The following is a 21,702-nucleotide window of genomic DNA, read 5'->3' as shown; positions in this document are numbered from 1 at the left end:
ATTGAAGCACCCGGCTTCCTCTGATCAGCGTACGCCACTTTCTCAAGAGCCACAGTCTCAAACGCCTGGCATAAGGTTTCGTGGATCTCGCCATCCACCTCAACATATTTGAACGAGGATAGATGACTCACCAGAATCTCTTCTTCACCGCACACGGTCACAATCTGACCGTTCCAGACATACTTGAGCTTTTGATGGAGTGTCGACGAGACTGCCCCTGCTGCATGAATCCATGGACGCCCCAATAAACAACTATAGGCGGGCTGGATGTCCATAACATAGAAGATGGTATCGAATACCTCAGGACCTATCTTCACAGGCAAGGTAACTTCCCCACACACAGAACGTTTGGAGCCGTCGAAAGCACGAACGATCAGGTCACTGGGAGTAAGCGCAAACCCTTCCACATCAATCTTCTTCAGAATCTGCTTAGGCAGCACATTCAGCGACGACCCGGTGTCTACCAATACGTGAGACAACACTGCCCCCTTGCACTCCATGGTGATGTGCAAGGCTTTGTTATGGTTTCGCCCTTCAGGCGTTAAGTCCAGGTTGATGAATCCTACACCATGCCTGGTGCTCACATTGGCCATCACACCCTCCAGTTGATTGACAGAAATCTCCTGAGGCACGTAAGCCAGATTCAACATCTTCAGCAAGGCATTACGGTGCGCCTCAGAGCACAACAACAGTGAAAGTATAGAAATCTTGGACGGAGTTTGGTTCAACTGATCTACAATCTTGTAGTCACTCTTCTTGATTATTTTCATAAACTCCTCCACGTCTTTCTCAAATGAGCCCTCGGGCGCTTCCTTCTGGACAGGCTCTTTCTCAACCACAGCTTGCTTACCCTTTGCTTTGGCGAGAGCCTCAGCATTATTGTCCCTCAAAGGCTGCGGTGCGAACAGACGACCGCTTCTGGTAAAACCTCCTGGACCCTCTACATTATCCACAGCCGGACCAACAGTTGCAGGAACTCTATTCGGTAAACCAATGGTCACTGGAGTTTGATTCACTGGTCTCGTCTGACTTTCAGCCCTTCTGTTACTGCGATAAGCATTATCGTACTTCCACGGCACGGCTCTACTATTCTCAACAGCCCTTCTTCCAGACGCAACGATAGTAGTCGGAGCACTGATGGTTACAGGCACGGAAATGGTAACTGGGGTACCATTTGTTGCAGGTGCACTAACGACCCTTTGTCCACGTCCTTCAGACGGTTTAAAGTAAGTGGTGATAGTTGACACTGTCCCACGATCTTTTACAGCCCTACTGAATTGCAAACAACCCTCGTCCATCATACCCTGGATACCGGCCCTTAACTGGTCGCAACCATTCTCAGATTCTGCACAGCCCAAACAATCCTCATCACAGCCCGAGTAGACACCCCCATTCAGCAGACGGCCCTTCACAACTAACAGAGAAGTCTGAACATCATCAACATTAACAACCAGATCTTCAGCTTCTTTTCCCTCAATATTGTTCACTCTATGCCCACCATGCTGAGGCATAGGGTTGTTTACGACGTTAGGCACTGGAGCGAAGTTGATCGCCTTGGCATCGATCAAATCTTGGACCTTGTGCTGGAAAGCCCGACACTTCTCAGTATGATGCCCTGGTGCCCCAGAGTGAAAGTCACAACGGACGTTGGCGTCGTACCCAGGAGGCAATACTGTAGGCGGAGCCATTGTACGCAACTCAACCAACCCCAACCTGAGTAGTTCGGGCAGCAGTTCGGCGTACGACATGGGTAGCGAATCAAAACGTCGATCAGGCATCCTTTGTCTGGGCTGATACGGACGTTGCTGTTGTTGTTGTTGCGGTTGTTGAACTCTTTGTTGTTGTTGTTGACGAGGTTGAGGTGCCGGAATGGTCACTGCAGCAACCTGAGGGTATTGACTTCTGTTCTGATCTCTGCGGTGTTGAACAGCATTAGTTTCACCCTCTCTTCGACGAGGTGCCCCAGCAAATGGCTTCTTAGAAGAAGAGGAACCAGCATCTTGGATCTTCCCAGTTTTAATCAAGCTCTCAGTCCTCTCTCCACAAATGACAACATCAGAAAAACTACCGAATGGGCAGCTCCCCATCCGGTCCATAAACACACCCTGAAGAGTACCGATAAACATATCTGTCAACTCCCTCTCCAGCATAGGGGGTTGAACTCTAGCAGCCAGTTCACGCCACCTCTGGGCGTACTCCTTGAAGCTCTCTCCGGATTTCTGACATAGACTCTGCAGCTGAGTCCGGCTAGGCGCCATGTCCATGTTATGTTTATATTGCCTCAAGAAGGCCTCACCCAGATCCCTCCAGCATCGGATCGAATCTCTCTTTAATTCCATGTACCAGTCTAAAGAAGCCCCAGATAGACTATCTTGGAAAAAATACATCCACATCTTTTCATCATCTGTATACGCAGAGATTTTTCGATAATAAGCCTGCACATGGGTGCGAGGGCAAGAAGTACCGTTGTATTTATCGAAGGACGGTGCTTTGAACTTGTAAGGGATTCTCAAACCTTCCACCAACCCCATATTGGTAACATCAAAACCGAGAGAATTCTGACATTCCATAGCTCTAATTTTCTCAGCAAGGGCATCAACTTTACGATCCCTCTCATCAACCCTTCCCAGAACGTCTTCGTCTTCACTGAGCAGAGTGAACATATCCTCTTGTCTGTCAACAATCGGAGCAGGATTACGGGCCGGGGCACGGACTGCTCTGGCATTAGCGGCATCTGGAGCAATAGGTTGACCGTTGATTCGAATACCCCCCAACTCATCACCTACAGCATAGTTGTTGATGGGTACAGCAGCAGCAACATTATTATCATTGACCGGGCCTCCCTCTGGCGGAGCATGGTTGACCGGTGGAATTGCAGCCTCTTGTCTCTGAACCATGGCTCGAAGTTCTTCTTGACCTTGTGCAACCCCTTGCATCATATTCATAAACTGGGCCATGTTAGCCTTCATCTCAGCCAACTCAGCTTGAACTTGATCCATACCTCTCTGTTGATTCAGTCTTGTTGAGTAGCGGTGCGGACGTTGATCAGCTATCCTGCCTGAACAGGAACCAAGAGTGAGAAGTCACGACCAAGAACACCTGTTATGCAAAATGATATGAGTATGGTGCTAATGATGCGTATGATGCACATGATATGTTCATTCCTCAGGCATTCAAAGAGCCTGAGTCATCCTCAAAAGATGGCAACCTGCAGCAAGAACAACATAGAAGCACAGAAACAACATACACAAGAGTGATGAGTACAAGGTGAAACCAACAACCTCATCTATATGAGTAACAGGATCATACAACAAAGTCGACAAAGAAAATCCAAACAATCGGAGTACAACAATGAATCCCATCCAACAAGCCCGGAGGTGATTCTCAACATACATATCAAAGATACAAGCTAAGACAAACGGCCTCCCGGAATGAGAGTCTTCAAGTACTGACACTGGTCTATCAACAGGTCACATTCTGAACATTCTGGCAAAAGAGTGATCTTCTCCTTCAGTTATCGTCTAAGCTCTACCACTTCTCCTCCAAGGTGGTTCTCTGATGCCTGTCTCAAGTCTACTTCCTTCTTCAACTGGATGTCTTTATCTCTGAGTTGCTTCTCCAAGTCTCTGATCTTCTTCTGATAGCTGGCCTCAACTCTCTGCAACCTCAAGCACTCCCGGTGTTCTGCATCTAACATGCTCTCCATCTCCTCGTAGGATCTCTTCTTGCTTCTCAGTCTGCTAGCATCTTCTTCTCGCACTCCTCTGAGTTGATGAGCCAAGTTCAAACTATCAGCTTTGGCTTTGTACAGCTCCATCTGGGTATCTTGCTCCTTCCCTCTCAAACGGCGATTCTCCATCAGGGCTTGCTTGTAGTGCTCCGCAGGCACACTCTCAGCAAGGATCAAAGGTGGTTGCTCCTGCAACGGCTCCATCCTATCGTAGGGTAACAACAAAGTTTCTACTCTCTCCTTGACCCAATCAGTGTAATCGGGCATAGCAACGGCAAACTTCTTCCCTAAGACAGATCCATCCTTCATACCAATAGACTTCCAAGCTCTTCCTATCTGCTCCAATCTATCCGGGTCACTCTGCTTCTCAAAATACACACTTTCTGCTACCTCAGTCTCAAGTGGTCTTCCCTTCATCACGAACCCCAACTGGCGGAGAGAAAGAGCCGGGTTGTAATTGATGCAACCCCTAGTCCCTACGAGTGGCACATTACGGAATCCTCCACAACTCATAACGACGTTACGCACATCCATCCGGTAAGATTGCCATCTGATATCATAGGAAGTAAGAGACATAACCCTTTGAGTCCACTTATGCGTGCTCTGAGCATCCACAAAAGGTCCACTGACTGGCAGAAGAGACAAGAACCACCTGAGCAAAAGCGGGAGACAACACCTGATAGCCCCACCCTTACCATGCCTACTGTGAATAGCATAGTAAGTGTCAGCTAATAGGGTAGGAACTGGATTTCCTCCAATGAAAATACTGACTGCAGCATAGTCAACAAAATTTGGCATACTCGGAAACAAGACGATCCCATAGATCATGACGGCCAACTGAGCATGAAAGGCTTCCCAACTTCCCTTCTCTGCTTCTTCTCTAGCTACCCTCAACAGAAACTTCAAAGGCAATCCTACAACATCCCCACTGGACTTCCAACTATCACTGACTTCCTTGATACCCAAATGGAGAGCTCTGGCAACAACTCTGAAATCAACCTCCTTGGGCACATCCAAGAAAGGAACCTGATACCGGACCGGGACACTCAGCAGAATGGAGTACTCCTCAAGAGTAGGCACCAACTGATAATCTTGAAAGGTGAAACAATGAAGCTCTGGGTCGTAGAACTGTAGAAGAGTCTGCAACGGCACCGGATCGACTACCATCTTCAACAGTGTCAGAATATCTCCATACTGGTCAACAAACCCCTTCTGGTTACCACTGGTCATAAGGTTGCTCAACTCAATCAGAGACGTCAAAGGTTCACGGTGAAAGCTGTAGGAACAAGTCTTCCGCTTCAACTCTGAGACTGTTGTCATCTCTATCAGTGAACAAGCTCTGGAATGTACCTGAGAAGTGATATGCATGCAGGGATTAGTTTTTTTTTTTCTTTTCCTTTTCCCCTTTTTTTTTTCTTTTTTTTTTATTGCGTATTTTTTTGAAAATAAACATGTTATGATGCAAATGATGCAGACAAGACTGGTTGGCTGTGTCTCTCAGAACACAGGATCAAAGCTTCGGCTTGAACTCGGAACCACAAATTCATCTGAAACCCAAAGTCATCTGAGACCCCAAAATTCTGAACCAATAGCCACCAACAGGATCGCAAGTCACCAACAAGTCACCAACGAGTCACCAACTGTACCTGTAATAATGATCATTCCCTCCCCACTCACGGGTGTCATCTAGGCCAGGGTAAGGTCGAGAGAAACGCGGCATAAATAACCTTTCGCAGAATATCATCATATACACACCCGAAGTATGTAACGATAATATCCCACCAGGGTCTGAACTGCTCGTGATATCAATGTTCCGCTAAGTGGCGCAATACCACCCGCTTCCCATGAATCACTCTATTCCTAAGTATCCTAGATTTCACTCATGGCCTGGGTATTGGGCCTTTTACCTCATGTAACTCCCACCCCAACAGAGAGAAACAGACAACCAGCCAGATGAATAATGAATGTGAATGAATGCAAACATAAGTGCAAACATGAATGCAAACAATAAATAAATGAATGCAATAAATAACAGCAAAAGCAACCAAACCCTATCCTAGAGAGCGCTAGGAGAGACTCGCTTAGGGAAGATGGACCAGCATAGGTCAACTTCTCTTAGTCCCCAGCAGAGTCGCCAGCTGTCGCATTACGCGAAAAACCGGCGGGAAAACAAGAACAACAGAGCCGCCACCGTGCGTTATTTATCCCAAAAGAGGGAAAGGAAACGCTCAGAGTAAACCTGGAAAAGACATGGTCTCGCGACCAAAGAGAATGGGATCGGGAGTCGGTTATGCGAAGGGAAGGTATTAGCACCCCTACGCATCTGTCGTACTCGACGGGATCCACGCACTAAAGGAAGGAAAATGGTTGCTAAAACACTGCTCAAACACACACACACTGGCTGAAAGAGACACGAGAAAACAGACAAGACTGAAACTGACTCGGCAGGATATCGCATCCTGGGCCTACTTAGTCTATCAGGCATAGACATCAGAGTCGAAATAGTTCGGACTGAGGAAACGACACATGCTCGCTAGGGTATCGCACCCTATGCATACGTATCTTCTCGGACGAGAGGAGAATCAGAGCACTCGTAGCTCGGCTGACACGCACACAAACAAACACTGGAAAAGGCAAACGTGGAGCCTGAATGCCAATCACTGGACTTACATCAGCATCCGAACCAACAAACCCACACTGGAACCCAAATGCCACTCGATGGACTTACATCAGCTTCCAAGCACACAACAAGACAAAACAAAGACACAGGCGCCCAGAGAGATCAGCTCATCTCCTGCCTACGTACCTCATCTGGTATGAGGATCAGGGCGACGTAGTTCCCCTACAGAGGGATACAGGACTAGCCTAACCAGATAACAGAGGGAGACACAACACTAGGGAGACTACGACTCGAGCCTAGATGTTGTCATGCAAAATCATCCCTAAGTTAAGGTTTCTAGCTAACTTGCACAGGAAGCAAGCCTATCCTAAACATGACTTGCACAGGAAGCAAGCCACACCTAACCTAACTTGCACAGGAAGCAAGCTAAAGCAAACCTAACTTGCACAGGAAGCAAGCTAAAGCAAACACACAAGCACAAGTAGCACACACTATATGCAAGCAATGGGCTCAAACAAGGTCAGGTTTTAGTCGAGGGGTCATATCAACCTCAACAAACAAACCACTGGAACTGGGTAGTGTTAGCTCTTAACCTTGCCATTGAGGGGCTAAGGTGAAGCAGATGAAAGGTGAGTGAAGATGAGACTTCACAGCTCTTATCCCTGGCCTAGGAGAGCTTAAGACAGGAATGTGTGGGTTCAGAAGGTGGGAACCCTTCTACACATTTGACACTGACTCAACTGCACAACTGTACAAGATCTTGGGTTGGTATCTGCAATGCATCAACACAGTGGTGTGAGCAAAGCAGATGACACACAGAATAGCAGGGGATGGATTGCACGTCCCTTGTGTCTGCCAATGCCTCTTCACTTAGGAGGTCTTTAAATATGTACAAGGACAAATGTAAACAGTCACAAACATTACCTCTTAAGGAGGACTTCAGACAGGTGCCTGGCCAAGTAACCGGCCAGGTCTTCCAGACTACATGGAGTAAGGAAATATACCTCAATGCAAATTGCTACTCAAGCAAAGCAAAGCAAAGTTCACAAGGAACTAAAAGCAACTAAAGATACCTGAAACCAGTCAGACAACATTAGTACACAAGTCAAAGTTAAATCAAAATGAAACAAAAGTCAACAGTCAACACAAGCAGATAAATGTGCAATGCACAAAGCTCAAGGCATGTGAGCCAAGCAACCTACAAAACAAAATAGGTTAGTCATGATAAACAAGCAAACTCAATCAATTTGAATTGGTCTCATTGGGTAATTGTTGCTTAACCTGAAAACATGAACTCAAATGTGAGTAACAGGACCACTAGGACAAGCCTAGGGTCAAAAGGGGATGAGAAAGTTAAAACAGCAAATGGTAAGTGTCCAAAATCAAATTCAAACAATCAAGAAACAAACCCAATTGGTTTCACATTCATATCAATCATCATCATCATTTCATGAACAAATGAAGTCAAAGCATGGCATATGGAAGCTCATAGAAGTCAACAGCAAGACTCAACTCAAAACCAATCATAAACAAATCCAAAAATCATCAAATAAATCATGGTCAAACATAATCCACAGCATGGTAAGCATGTCAAATTTCAGCTCAATTGGACAAGTAGAAGGTGGTCAATGAAAATCAGAAAGGTAAGGCAATTTTAAGCATGCTCAAAGAAGTCAACCAAACATGCATCAACTTGAAAAAATCATAAATCAGTGATAGCATATGAGAAATGAATGGGACTAAAACCATGGCAAAGCTTAAGATATCTACTAATCACATATCAAATTTCATGTCCATCCAATAAAGTATGAGAATTTCACAAATGAAATGGGAACATGTGTCACAAAAAGTCAACATAAGACCAAACAGGGGAGAAAAATCTCAAACAATTAGGAAAATGCCATAAACAATTCCACAAAAAATCACATGTAAACTAGACATACACAAGTTCATTCATGCAAAAGTTCAATCCAATTTGAGTTCAAGAAGCATCGTATTGAAAATCATGAAGTTGTACATCAATGGTGTGACACAAATTGTCACACCCTAATTCAAAAAATCATAACTCACAAACCAGCAATGATAAATTCACAAACTCTACACCATAATCACCATGAGTGTGTCTAGTTTAAGCATAAAAAATTTGGGAGCCATTGGATAAAGCATCATCATTTCTCAACTGTTTTGGCAAAAGGTACAAAACATGGACACATGAACAAAACCCTAGCATAATTTAAAAACCACTCATCAAAAAAATCTGGAAAAAATATGATAAAAAACTAGAGATGGAGATGAACATTCCACAAAAAACCCCATGAATTTTGGATTAAAATTGGATGCGCAATGATTTTTGTAAGTTGAGCATCAAAATGGAACAAATGTTGAAGAAATAATATGACTTAAATAAATATTAAAACGTGGAGTGGCATATTGGTAATTCCTGGGAACTTTAAGTGAAACGGTGCGCAGCGATTGGTGAGGTGTCATGCAACGACTGGTCATGGCAATGGAACAATGTTAACAACATGCAGTACACGACCAAACACGGGCAATTTCTGGGCATGCGCTTAGGGTTTTGGAGATACAGTAGCAACATCATCTTGTTCATCATTTTAAAAAAACAGCAAGAGCATTTCATGACCAAAATCGACAAACAACATATCAACATGTTCATCTAAGCACGCACATCCATAATCCAACATTCATATTCACTAAATCAAGCTAACAACCAAGAACCAAGCAAAAACATATTTGAGTGTGAAACTTTAAATCCATGTATTTCTCTCAATATGCAACCATTTTTAATGAATCAAAGCTCATTGTAACCAGCATAACAAGGTCTATCTAAAGCACATCATGATTTTGGAAATAGAGAGAGTCGAAATCTTACTAAATCTGCAAGGCAGTGGCGATTCAGGTGTTCTTAGCTCATGGATGCTCGAAACAGATGTGCAAGAAGGCTCTAGGAGGTGAATGGATGAAGAGTTTTGGCTCAAGATAGCTTGAAATGGCTTTAACCTTGAACTGCCATTGATGGAGCTTAGCAAAAACAGTCGTGGAAATGGCCTTCCAGTTGTGAAATGAAGGTGGAAACAAGCTCAAGATGGTGGTTAGATGTTGTATTAAGCAAGGCAATGTTGAGTTCTTTGACAATTGTTGACAGATTTTGAAAATGGCAAGAGATGAGATTTTGAGAGAGTGAGTTTTTTCTGTTCTTTCTGTGGCTGCTAGGGTTTCTTTCAGAGAGAAAATGATGTATATATACTCTGTTTAATGGTACTAATCAAGGTTAATGAAAAAGTGGAATTGGAGTTGGTAAAAAGTGTCCTTTTGCTAACTTCACTCAAGTGGCATGGTGCATGAGCTGTAGCTGCGAAAATGGGCCTTGAACATGTCCAAAATATGATTTCTAGTCATTCTCAATTGGCCAAAATGATTAAAAATGGTTATTTCAAAAAGTCAAATTTCAACCTCACTTGAAATTAATTCATGTAAGTTCAAAAATGCCATTTTGATCTATGATGTTTAGGTGAATAATGGTTGCATATTTGGAAAGAGGGGATCAAATGTGACTTGTTGCAAAAAACCCCACCCAAATTGGCCAAATGGTTTGAGAGATATGGCCTTTTGAAGTTCAAGAATTTTTGAAAATGAATTGATCATAACTTGCCAACCATACATGGGAATTGAGAGTTCTTGGACTTTTTGGAAATGGGAGAACAAGATCTTCAACTTTAATGTTGGGCAAAAATTCATTTGAAGCTTGTATTATGATGTAAGTTTGGGATCAAGAAGTTTCCATTTTTGGCAGGTTTCAATTACAGGTCCAGTTTCTATCTTTGGAAATTTCTGATCTGGCTTCAAATTCTTCCATGATGATGTTTGACATGTTATATGAAGACTATATGGACATGAATGAGACCTCTCAACCCAATTTCCACCATCAAATCATAAAATCAGACACAGTTGACCAAGTTTGACTTTTTAGGGTTTCTGGCAAGCTGTGCATTGACTGATGACTTCTGAACATCCAATCCTTGACCAAAACACTTCAAATGGATCCCCAAGTCATGTGAACATGTTGGACCAACCCTAAGGCCTTGGCTCAATGAAAATTGTGCTTGCTTGCTTGATTGACTGATCTCCTGACCAGTTTGACCTAATTCTTCTGATGACTTGCACTTGAGGCAAAGGGGACAATGCAATGTTATGCAGTGGACCATGTTATGTTATGACCTAATAATGACAATGTATGTATAATGATAGGTGCAAATTTGAGGTGCTACAGCATGCAAGCCCTAACCATCCTCCGCAATGTCAAGTATGTAAGAAGTCTCATTTTGGAAGATGTGTTGGAAGTGTGGTTAGGTGTTTTACTTGTCAGAGGGAGGGACACATGGCTAGGAATTGTCCTCAGAATAAGAATCAGATGCAAGGAAGGAACACAGGTTGAGTTTATACTTTGGATGCAAGGAAGGCTAAGAGCAACAATGATTTGATCGTTGGTATGTATCTCGTCAATGATCATCCTTGTTATGTATTGTTTGTTTGTGGGGTAACACACTCTTTTGTATCAATTCAGTGTATGAAGCGTTTTGGCTTGCAAGCAATTCCTTTGTCTCCTCCTATGGTGGTTACTACCACCATGGATGATGTGGTTAAGACACCGTTAATTTGTAAAAATTGTTCGCTTTCGGTGAATGGTAGAATTTTCCAAATTGATCTTATTTGTTTACCACTTAAGAAGGTTGATGTGGTTTTGGGAATGGATTGGATTTCTGCCAATTCGGTGTTTATTCGATGTGAAGAGAAGTTAATCATCATTCCATCTAGTGAAGTTACTCCAAAGGATGTATTAACTATTATCTTGGAAGGTACGGTTGGCAAGGTTAATTTCTTATTTGAGAAGGAAAAGCCAGTTCTCTTAGTTCTCACCAAGGAACCTAGTGACAATCTGAAAGTTACTCAATTTCCTATCGTTTGTGAATTTCCAGAAGTTTTCCTTGAGGATGTCACTTCTCTTCCTCCTGAAAGGGGAGTGGAATTCTCTATTGATCTGATACATGGGACGGCTCCAATATCCATTTCTCCGTATCGTATGGTGCCACTCAAGTTAAGAGAGTTGAAGGATCAATTGGAAGAGTTGTTAACCAAGCATTTCATCCGACCTAGTGTCTCACCATGGGGATCTCCAGTGTTACTAGTGAAGAAGAAGGATGGTAGTATGTGGTTGTGTATCGATTATCGCCGTTTGAATAAAGTCACCATTAAGAACAAGTACCCCCTGCCAAGGATAAACGATTTGCTAGATCAGTTGAAAGGAGCATGTGTGTTCTCAAAGATTGGTTTACGACCGGGATATCATCAAATCAGAGTTAAGAATTTGGATGTACCAAAGACCACATTCAGAACCCGATGTGGCCATTATGAGTTTCTTGTAATGCCTTTTGGCGTGACAAATGCCCCTGCTGTTTTCATGGACTATATGAATCGGATATTTCAACCTTACTTGGACCAGTTCGTGATGATCTTTATTGATGATATTCTCATTATTCTCGTACTCCACAAGAGCATAGAGAATATATGAGGATTGTTTTGCCAGTACTGCAAGAGAAGCAACTTTTTGCCAAGTTAAGTAAGTGTGAATTTTGGATGAATGAAGTGAGGTTTCTTCGTTATGTCATATCAAAAGGAGGAGTATCAGTAGATCCATCTAAAGTCGAAGCAGTTATCAATTGGAAAAGACCAAAGAATGCTTCTGAAGTCAGAAGTTTCTTAGGTTTGGCAGGTTACTATCGAAGATTTATTAAAGGGTTTTCTCAATTAGCTTTACCAATGACTAGATTTAGCCTAAAGGAAATTTATTTTAAATGGGATTCGAAGTGTGAGCAGAGTTTCATGAGTTTGAAGGAAAAACTAACAACTGCTCTTGTGTTAATCATCCCTGATCCTAGTAAGTCTTATGAAGTATTTTGTGATGCCTCTAAGAAAGGATTATGAGGGGTGTTAATGCAGAGTGGTCAAGTTGTAGCATATGCCTCTCATCAGTTGAAGACTCATGAAGAGAACTATCTGACTCATGATCTTGAATTAGTTGTTGTTGTTTTTACATTTAAGGTGTGGCAACATTACTTGTATGGAGTACGTTTTGAGATGTTTAATGACCATAAGAGTTTGAAATACTTATCTGACCAGAAAGAGTTGAACATGAGACAGAGGAGATGGATGGAGTATTTGAAAGACTTTGATTTTGAGTGTAAGTATCACCCAGGGAAAGCGAATAAGGTTGCAGATGCATTAAGTCAGAAAGAGATGCATAAAGTTGAGTTAATGATGTTAGAATACGCATGGTTGGAAAAGTTCTGAGATCTTAACCTTCAATTTAATTGGAAGTAGAATGGTGTGCTAATGGGAAATTTGAATGTTATTTCTAACCTAAAGGAATAAATTCAGCAAGGACAAACGATAGACGAGAAGTTGCAAGAGATGTCGACTCAACCAGGTTTCACTCAATAACCAGGTGGAGTTGTTCTTTTTAATCAAAGGATTTGCGTCCCGAATGATTCCGAATTGAAAAGAAGATTTTTAGAGGAAGCCCACAAGAGCACATTTACCATACATCCAGGTTCATCAAAGATGTATCAAGACTTAAAGAAGGACTACGGGTGGCCTGGAATGAAAAAGGATATCACAGAGTATGTGCCAGAATGTATAGTGTGCCAGCAAGTAAAGATTGAACATCAAAAGCCAGGTGGTTTATTGCGACCTTTAGAGATTCCAGTTTGGAAATGGGATAGTGTTTCAATGGATTTTGCAGTAGAGTTACCTCCGACCCAAGGTGGTTATTATTCAATTTGGGTGATTGTGGATCGATTAACTAAGGCCGCGCATTTCTTGGCCGTGAAAACTACTTACAAGGCAGGTCATCTTGCACGGTTGTTCATTTTAGAAATCGTAAGACTGCATGGTGTTCCCACTAGTATTGTGTCTGACAGAGACCCAAAGTTCACTTCAAGATTTTGGAGGGCATTCCAACAAGCTATGGGATCGAAGTTATGTTTAAGTACGTCTAATCATCCTCAAACGGATGGTCAAACTGAGAGGACGATACAGACACTAGAGGATATGTTAAGAGCTTATGTACTTGAAAATGGAGGAAATTGGAAGGAGCTCTTACCATTGATTGAATTCGCATACAACAATAGTTACCATGCAAGTATTGGGATGGCTCCTTATGAAGCCTTGTATGGACGAAAATGTAGAACACATTTGTGTTGGACAGAAGTTGGTGAAGAAATAAACTTAGGACCGGAGATTATTCAAGAGACTACGAAAAAGATAAGGATGGTTCGTGATAAGATAAAGAAAGCACAAGATCGCCAAAAGAGCTACGCGGATAATAGAAGAAGACCATTAGAATTTAATGAAGGTGATCATGTATTTTTAAAGGTAACTCCGAGATTGAGACTGAAGGGACTGTTTAAGTCATGAAAGTTGAGTCCGAGATACGTAGGACTATACCAGATTATAGAGAGGATTAGTGAAGTAGCTTACAGATTAGCCTTATCGCCTTCTTTATCAGAAATGCATGATGTTTTTCACGTGTCTCAACTTCAAAAGTTCATTATGGATTCTCTTCAACCTATTCTTCCTGGTTCAATAGAAGTAGAAGCATGCCTAACTTTTGAACCTCTACCAAGTCGTATTGTAGGACGGGAAATTAAGGTATTGAGGAATAAGGAGATCCCTCTTGTTAAGGTTAAGTGGGATGAAGCATATTTGGGCGATGCTACCTGGGAACTCGAGTTTGAAATGCGAGAAGTTTACCCTTAACTCTTCCAGGTAATATTTAAATTCGGCGATGCATTTTATTTTAAGGGGGGAGGACGTAATACCCCATATTTCCTTAAGTACTCAAATTCCTATTAATTGATATCAAGTGAGTTCCTATGTGCTCTAAAAGTTATCAGTTGCGTATTTGTCATATTGTCACTGCCACATGTACATTTAGTCACCAAAAAACTTTCATATTTTGTGTTGCATCAGCTTCTGTTAATGGACATTGACATGAGAGACCAAAATTGTGGACGGTAAATATTAGGAGGAGGATTTTTTAAAGAAATTTATTGAGGGACTAAAATTAAAATAATCCATATTTAGAGGGATTAAATACATATTGAACCCAAAATAAATTATTTTAAAAATTTATTAAATAATTAATGTATTTGAACTTAATATAAACTAAAAACATTACTTATTGAATTATAAAAAAAAAAGGTAAAATTTTCTCAAGTTTTTCGAATCATTTCTCCACACCATCATTCTTGCAATCAAAACACCTGAAACAGAGGACAAGTACAAACATAAACTTATAAGAAGAAAGGTAAAAAGACTCAAATTTGCATGTATATTGAGGTGGAAATGCAATGCTTTCCCAAGTTATCAAACTCCCATACAATTGAACCCTAAACATAAAACATAGCGAAATATCAAAATTACTCTTACGCGAATTATGGAAATTATCTCGGTTAGGTGAAGCTAGCGGAAATATACCTGAATGCATTATATGTTCGAACATATAACAGAGTCGCCATGAAAAGGGTGTTTACGTAGTAATGTTTGACGCCTCATCAGTTCAAGGTACATATGCATATGATATATGGTTGATACTTTCAAAATAAGTGAGAACATAATTCTTTTTCGAAATATGTAGTTTTTAGGAAAGGCTAAGTGTGATGATTAAAATATTAGAGGAGAGCAATTTTATTATTATATTGTATGCTAGGTAATTTATCGTTCAAATATTTGGTATTGTGAATTGGTAATAATTCTAGAAGACTTTCCATTTAGAATATGGTAATTGATAGGATTCTTAAAAGACTTTGTGATTTGAGAGATCGTAAGTATTATGTGCCATATCCGCTCTTTCAATTTTTAGGAAACGGTTGTATATGTTTATTCATATGCATACCACCACGATTGGAATATATAATCGTGGTGAAATGCTAATATTATGTGCGCTTTAATTAAATTATAGATGTAGGGTTTCAAACTCATGGCTTTTATGATTTTAGATACAAACTTAATATTAATTAGACCACTATAGTTTTAGCTAACTAAATAATGACCATAATACATGTTGATAGTGATGAAGATGAATCAGAGTTAGTCAACAAATTGTTTACTTTCAAAATAAACTAGAAGAGAATGAATTATTGCTTTGAAGAACTTGGGCCATTAAATCAAATTATATATGTTAAAGAGCGAAAGATGAATTACGAGATGCATACAATTCGAAAAATAGTGGATCATTTAAGTTGTTTTTCAAGAATAATTTAATATTTCAAATAATTATCTTTAAATCAATTTGAATGATTGTATATGTTTATTGAAAGAAAAGGAAAAAAACAAGCAATCCGCATATTTTATAACAAACTCATATGCATACCACCACAATTGGAATAAATAATCGTGGGGAAATGTTAATATTATATGCGCTTTAATTAAATTATAGTTGCTAGGTTTCAAACTCATGGCTTTTATTATTTTGATCACATACTTAATATTAATTAGACCACTATAGTTTTGGCTAACTAAATAATGACCATAATACATGTTGTGACTCAATATTCTAAAACTGACACATATGTTATAGTTCAAGGTACATATGCATATGATATATGGTTAATGATACTTTCATAAACTTCTTATTTTAGTTCACGATCAACTATCATTAACACATTAGCATATTTGTCATGTTGTCATTGCCACATGTATATTCTGTCACCAAAAAACTTTCACGTTTTGTGTTACATCAACTTCTGTTAATGGATGTTGACATGAGGGACCAAAAGTGTGGACGGTAAATATTAGGAGGACAATTTTTTAAAGAAATTTCTTGAGGGACTAAAAATTAAAATAATCCATATTTAAAGGGATTAAATTCATATTGAATCCAAATAATTTATTTTAAAATTTTATTAAATGATTAATGTATTTGAACTTAATATAAACTTAAAACATTACTTATTGAATTATAAACTAAAAACATTACTTATTGAACTAAAAACATTACTTATTAAATAATCTTTTCAATAAAATGTACGTTTGTGAAACATTTTATATCGTCATGTTTTTGTATGTCTTGGAACAAATATGTTTTGTGCAGCTATATGTGATTTAGTTTTGCTCTAATTTCAGTTCAGTTTAATTCTTTAGAAAATGATAATCTAAAGAATTAAGTAATATTTAAAAACCAACTTAGATCAATCAATATTTTTCGAAATGTATGCATCTTTTAATTCCTCTCTCGCTCTTTAACATATGGAACTTAGTTCAATGCCCCAAGTTCTTCAAAGCAACGATTCTTCTCTTCTAGTTTATTTTGTAAACCATCAAATTTATTGAGAAATTATGACTCGTCGTCGTCATTTTCATCATAATAATCATCGTCATCATTTAAAATAATGATGATGATAATGATAGTGATGACGATGAACCATAATTAGTCAACAAATTGTTTCATTTCAAAATAAACAAGAAGAGAAAGAATCGTTGTTTTGAAGAACTTTGGGCATTAAACCAAATTCTATACGTTAAAGAGCGAGAAATGAATTATTAGATGCATGCAATTCGAAATACAGTAGACCAATTGGTAGTTTTTAGAATATCGTAGTTGATAAGATTCTCAAAAGACTTTGTTATGTGTCATATCCGCTTTTTCAATTTATTTCTATTATGTAATAATATTTAATTTTATTTTACTCATGTAACTAGGAAGAGTTTCAATACAATATAATTAAGCACTAAGAAGTCAACCAAGTGGTTTAGGGAAAGGAAACTAAGAACATAATAATAGGAGACTTATTATAACGACACAACAAGAACTAGTATGGTAAAACATTTTAAAATTACTATATAATTGGGTAATAATCATATAGTAATTAGACACATTATTAATATTAATTAGACTATTATAACTTTGGCTAATTAAATAATAACCATAATACATGTAATACTACATTTGTGACTCAATATTCTAACAGCTGACACATATGATATAGGTCATGGTACATATGCATATGATATATGATTAATGATACTTTCATAAACTTCTTATTTTAGTTCATGAGGAATGATCGCTAACACATTTGCATATTTGTCATGTTGTCACTGCCACATGTACATTTAGTCACCAAAAAACTTTCATATTTTGTGTTGCATCAGCTTCTGTTAATAGACGTTGACATGAGAGACCAAAAGTGTGGACGGTAAATATTTGGAGGAGGATTTTTTAAAGAAATTTATTGAGGGACTGAAAATTAAAATAATCCATATTTAGAGGGATTAAATACATATTGAACCCAAAATAAATTATTTTAAAAATTTATTAAATAATTAATGTATTTGAACTTAATATAAACTAAAAACATTACTTATTGAATTATAAAAAAAAGGTAAAATTTTCTCAAGTTTTTCGAATCATTTCTCCACACCATCATTCTTGCATTCAAAACACCTGAAACAGAGGACAAGTACAAACATAAACTTATAAAAAGAAAGGCAAAAGGACTCAAATTTTCATGTATATCGAGTCGGAAATGCAATGTTTTCCCAAGTTATCAATTAATTGCAGTAGCATGATAGAAAAAACATAAAACATAGTGTGATGATTAAAATATTAGAGGAGAGCAATTTTATTATTATATTGTATGCTAGGTAATTTATCGTTCAAATATTTGGTATTGTGAATTGGTAATAATTCTAGAAGACTTTCCATTTAGAATATGGTAATTGATAGGATTCTTAAAAGACTTTGTGATTTGAGAGATCGTAAGTATTTTGTGCGATATCCGCTCTTTCAATTTATTTCTACTGTGTAACTAGAAAGAGTTTCAATACAGTAGTATATTAAGCACTAAGAAGCCAACCAAGTGCTTTAGGGAAAGGAAACTAAGAACATAATAATAGGAAACTTATTACAACGACACAACAAGAACTAATATGATAAAACTAGTATATAATTGGGTAATAAGCATGCATAGCAATGCCACATTGACCTCCAGTTTCATCACTTTCTCTGAGCACCCTCATGTAACCATTCTCACCCCAGTTTTCACCCCAAGAGTTCTTAACCAACCAATACTTGATCCCTTCTTCACTTATTCCATAACCAACTATTGTAACTGCATGGTTCAAATCGGTTCCACATGATCCTGAATAAACCCCGTGCATGTATTTCTTAAATTCATCACCTACAGAGATTGCAGCTGATACTGGCTGTTGCGCCACAGCTTGTAGTAGTTGTTGTTCATCATTGGGAGTTACGGTTGCATAACTATTTATTTGAGCTCCGGCTTGTATTTGACCATTTAGTTGGCAAGTTTGAGTATCAACTCCTTTGTATGGATAATCAGTTTCTCTAAGAATACCTTGATCGTTTACTATAGATTCAAATGCGGAGTCAATAGTACCACCTTTACACCCGTGGCTTTGCTTATCACAATCAACCAGTTGTTGCTCTGACAATGAAATCAAATCACCTGTTTTGATTTTAACAATACCTTCTACAGCTGCCACAGCTGTAAAAGCCCAACAACATCCTACAATATAGATTGATTTAATTAATAAATAAATAATAATAATAATGATGATGATGAAGAGATTAATTATATATGTATTTACCACAACTGTTTTGATTCTTAACATTTGTGACCACTCCTTGCTGTCTCCAATCAAAGTTGGTTGGAACATCATCGTTTGAGTTGAAGAGTATTGGAATTGACTCCATTTTGGAAGAAGAAATTTGACTTGATATTTTGAGTCCAGTGTATGAAGCAATAAACTCTTGGCTAGTTAAATCGGAATATGGATTTAAGCCAAGTTTATAACTCTTGTTACCAGCATTGTTATGTTTCTCTATGTGTTCTAAATTATTCTTAAATATCTGAAAACGTTTCTCCATCTCAGAACTGTTTGTGTATGTGCGTTCATATTTCATCATCCATTGTTGATGTGCTTCATGCAGCTTTTGAGACATGGTTGGGTATGCACATACCCAAAAGATTATGATACAAACAGTAATAAGATGTTTCATATTTTTTGGTAGCTAGAAGAGAATGTTTTGTGAACAAGTTAACATTAGATACGGCTATTTATAGAATTTAACATAACTAAAAGGAAATTATGCGTGTAGAAAAATAAGTATAACAACAACAAACAAGAACATTTTCTTGGAGAAAATAAATGTGTAATGGTCCAACACGTTGGTTAGTTTAAGGTTGACTAGTAAACTTAAATATCAAGTCCTCTTAGAATGTTCCATCACAAAACTCAGTTACTATCAACTTAACAATTTTATTATTTTATAATTTTATTTAAGACTCTGCTAAATTATAAATATTTATCTAGTATTTTGTTTGATTCATGATTTTAGCCATAGACTTCCAATTTCTAAGCCCGTCTTAGGCGGCGTACATTGTCCACCTAAGTAACGTGTTTCTCCAATAATCAAGCACTATGAGTCAAGAAAGAAGAAAGAAATTTCATACAACTAGCTGGTTTAATTTGTGGTTGTTTGGACGATGACAAAAAAAAAAATAGAAGAGTATGTGTTTAATTTGTCTGTTAGAACGGGTGTTTTGGTATTATTTAATTTGTGTGTTAGAATGGTGTTTTGGTATATGCTTCTATAATTAAAATTCATACTAAACAAACGCAATAGGTACTAATGCAACACCAAGGACATTGTCAAATTCATCCAGAATAATAGATAAATCGGTTGGATTTGATTTTCTTCTTAAATATATCCAACAAACGATATGATTTTTTATATTTCAAATTCAATTTAAATTTGCATTTAAATCTAATTTGATCTTCCACAACTGTCAAACAAATCAAAAAAACATTGATAAACAATCTTCAACAAATATGATTGAATCTTAATAAGATATTTATCACTAAGAAACATCCATCATGGCTTGCTGACCAAGGACAGATATTGCACATCACATATACTGGAACATCATGTTCCTCATGTTTCACCAGTACATCCAAATTAACTCTTCTTTATGAATTGTAGATCTTCTTTGAGAGTATGTTTTTTGTTAGATTGATTAGGAACCACAACTGCAATACCATCTTTCTGTTGATAGATACCAGATGTTGTAGCACACATGTTAGAACATCATATTCCACAGGTGTCCCTTCTGCACCATAAGTAGTTTGAACAAAATCCATGGTGTTTTGCATAATGTAGCCAATCTAAAAGGAACAATAATTTCCCCATTTGGAAAATTTTGGCAAAAAACTCTTCAACAGGAACATAGTTAAGTGTCAGAGATATCCCATACTCAAACCAAACATCATCAACAATAGAAGTACAAACATCTGAGCATACATAAACACAACATTATAAGTACAAATCAGTCGCATGGCAGTTGTTACACATCAGTCAATTGATACACAATAAATGCCCATAAACAGTTAACATTCAATCATTCATGGTAGGTTAGTCATGCATGCACATATAGTTAGTGGTCAATAGTCAAATATCAGAAGCTACTACTAACATACAAAGATATCAGTAGAAACAGTCACACAAGGTTGAGGTCCAGATGCTTATCCAAATGCTTCAGCATATGTGCACACATAAACCATGTCACATTAGTTAATACCAATCATAATGTACTAGAAGCCAACTATACCAAATACCACATGTCATACCATATGTCTGGTGCATCCTGGTTGATAACATCTAACAAATTACTCTTCAAAGTTATCCTCCTCTGCATTACTTGAGGATTCACTTTATAATCATCATTTTCACTCTCAATTACTTATTCACTTGAGATTTCTGAGTTGTCATAATCTCCATCACTTGGAGACAACTTTTTCTCTTCCTCTTCAATTTGAACCTTTTATGAGTTGTCAACTTCCTTTTCCTTGGACAATGTTTTGATCATTTCATTTTACAATGATTGGTTGCATTTTGGAAAAACAAGTATTATTGACAGATGTTGAACAAGATGTCCTGACATGTTGATCTAACATTGGAGTGTGATCGTTTTAGTAACTTTGAGATTGTTCTCTTTTTCATTTATCTGAAGATACGCTGAAGATTTAGTTCACAAATTATGTAGATTGTTTTCTAAAAGCAAAAGATTATTTTGCATGACTTGTTTACGTAGTAACGATGTGTTAAAATATTTTAGGAAATATATGATCTGATTGAAATCAAATATGTTAAGATGTTGCAGTGAGAGATCTCGGATCGCTGTAAATCAAGCCTGGAGCCCATGTCTTTCAACTATACTTATAGATCGGTTCTAACCCTAAGAAGGCAACAGAGTAG

The 21,702-nt window shown here is 38.3% G+C and overlaps 2 protein-coding genes across 2 annotated transcripts; one reads left to right on the top strand and one right to left on the bottom strand.

Annotated features, from left to right (window-relative positions):
- The first annotated feature begins 11,933 nt into the window (after positions 1-11,933).
- LOC127135954 (uncharacterized mitochondrial protein AtMg00860-like) lies at positions 11,934-12,716 on the top strand. Its single transcript, XM_051062574.1, has 2 exons — positions 11,934-12,317; positions 12,468-12,716. Exons 1-2 carry the CDS (start codon positions 11,934-11,936, stop codon positions 12,714-12,716), a joined length of 633 nt encoding a protein of 210 aa, XP_050918531.1.
- A 5,385-nt stretch (positions 12,717-18,101) lies between these two features.
- Positions 18,102-19,488, bottom strand: LOC127073176 (zingipain-2). Its single transcript, XM_051014298.1, has 2 exons — positions 19,035-19,488; positions 18,102-18,952 (listed from the first exon to the last, which is right to left on the bottom strand). The coding sequence occupies exons 1-2, from the start codon at positions 19,444-19,446 to the stop codon at positions 18,363-18,365; spliced, it is 1,002 nt and encodes a 333-aa protein (XP_050870255.1). The 5' UTR covers positions 19,447-19,488; the 3' UTR covers positions 18,102-18,362.
- Between the last annotated feature and the right edge of the window lie 2,214 nt (positions 19,489-21,702).

Source organism: Lathyrus oleraceus, chromosome 4 (genome assembly GCF_024323335.1).
Source record: "Lathyrus oleraceus cultivar Zhongwan6 chromosome 4, CAAS_Psat_ZW6_1.0, whole genome shotgun sequence".
Lineage (NCBI taxonomy): Eukaryota > Viridiplantae > Streptophyta > Magnoliopsida > Fabales > Fabaceae > Lathyrus > Lathyrus oleraceus.
Note: the sequence above shows the minus strand (reverse complement) of the source record. Positions and strands in the feature narration are given on the sequence as shown.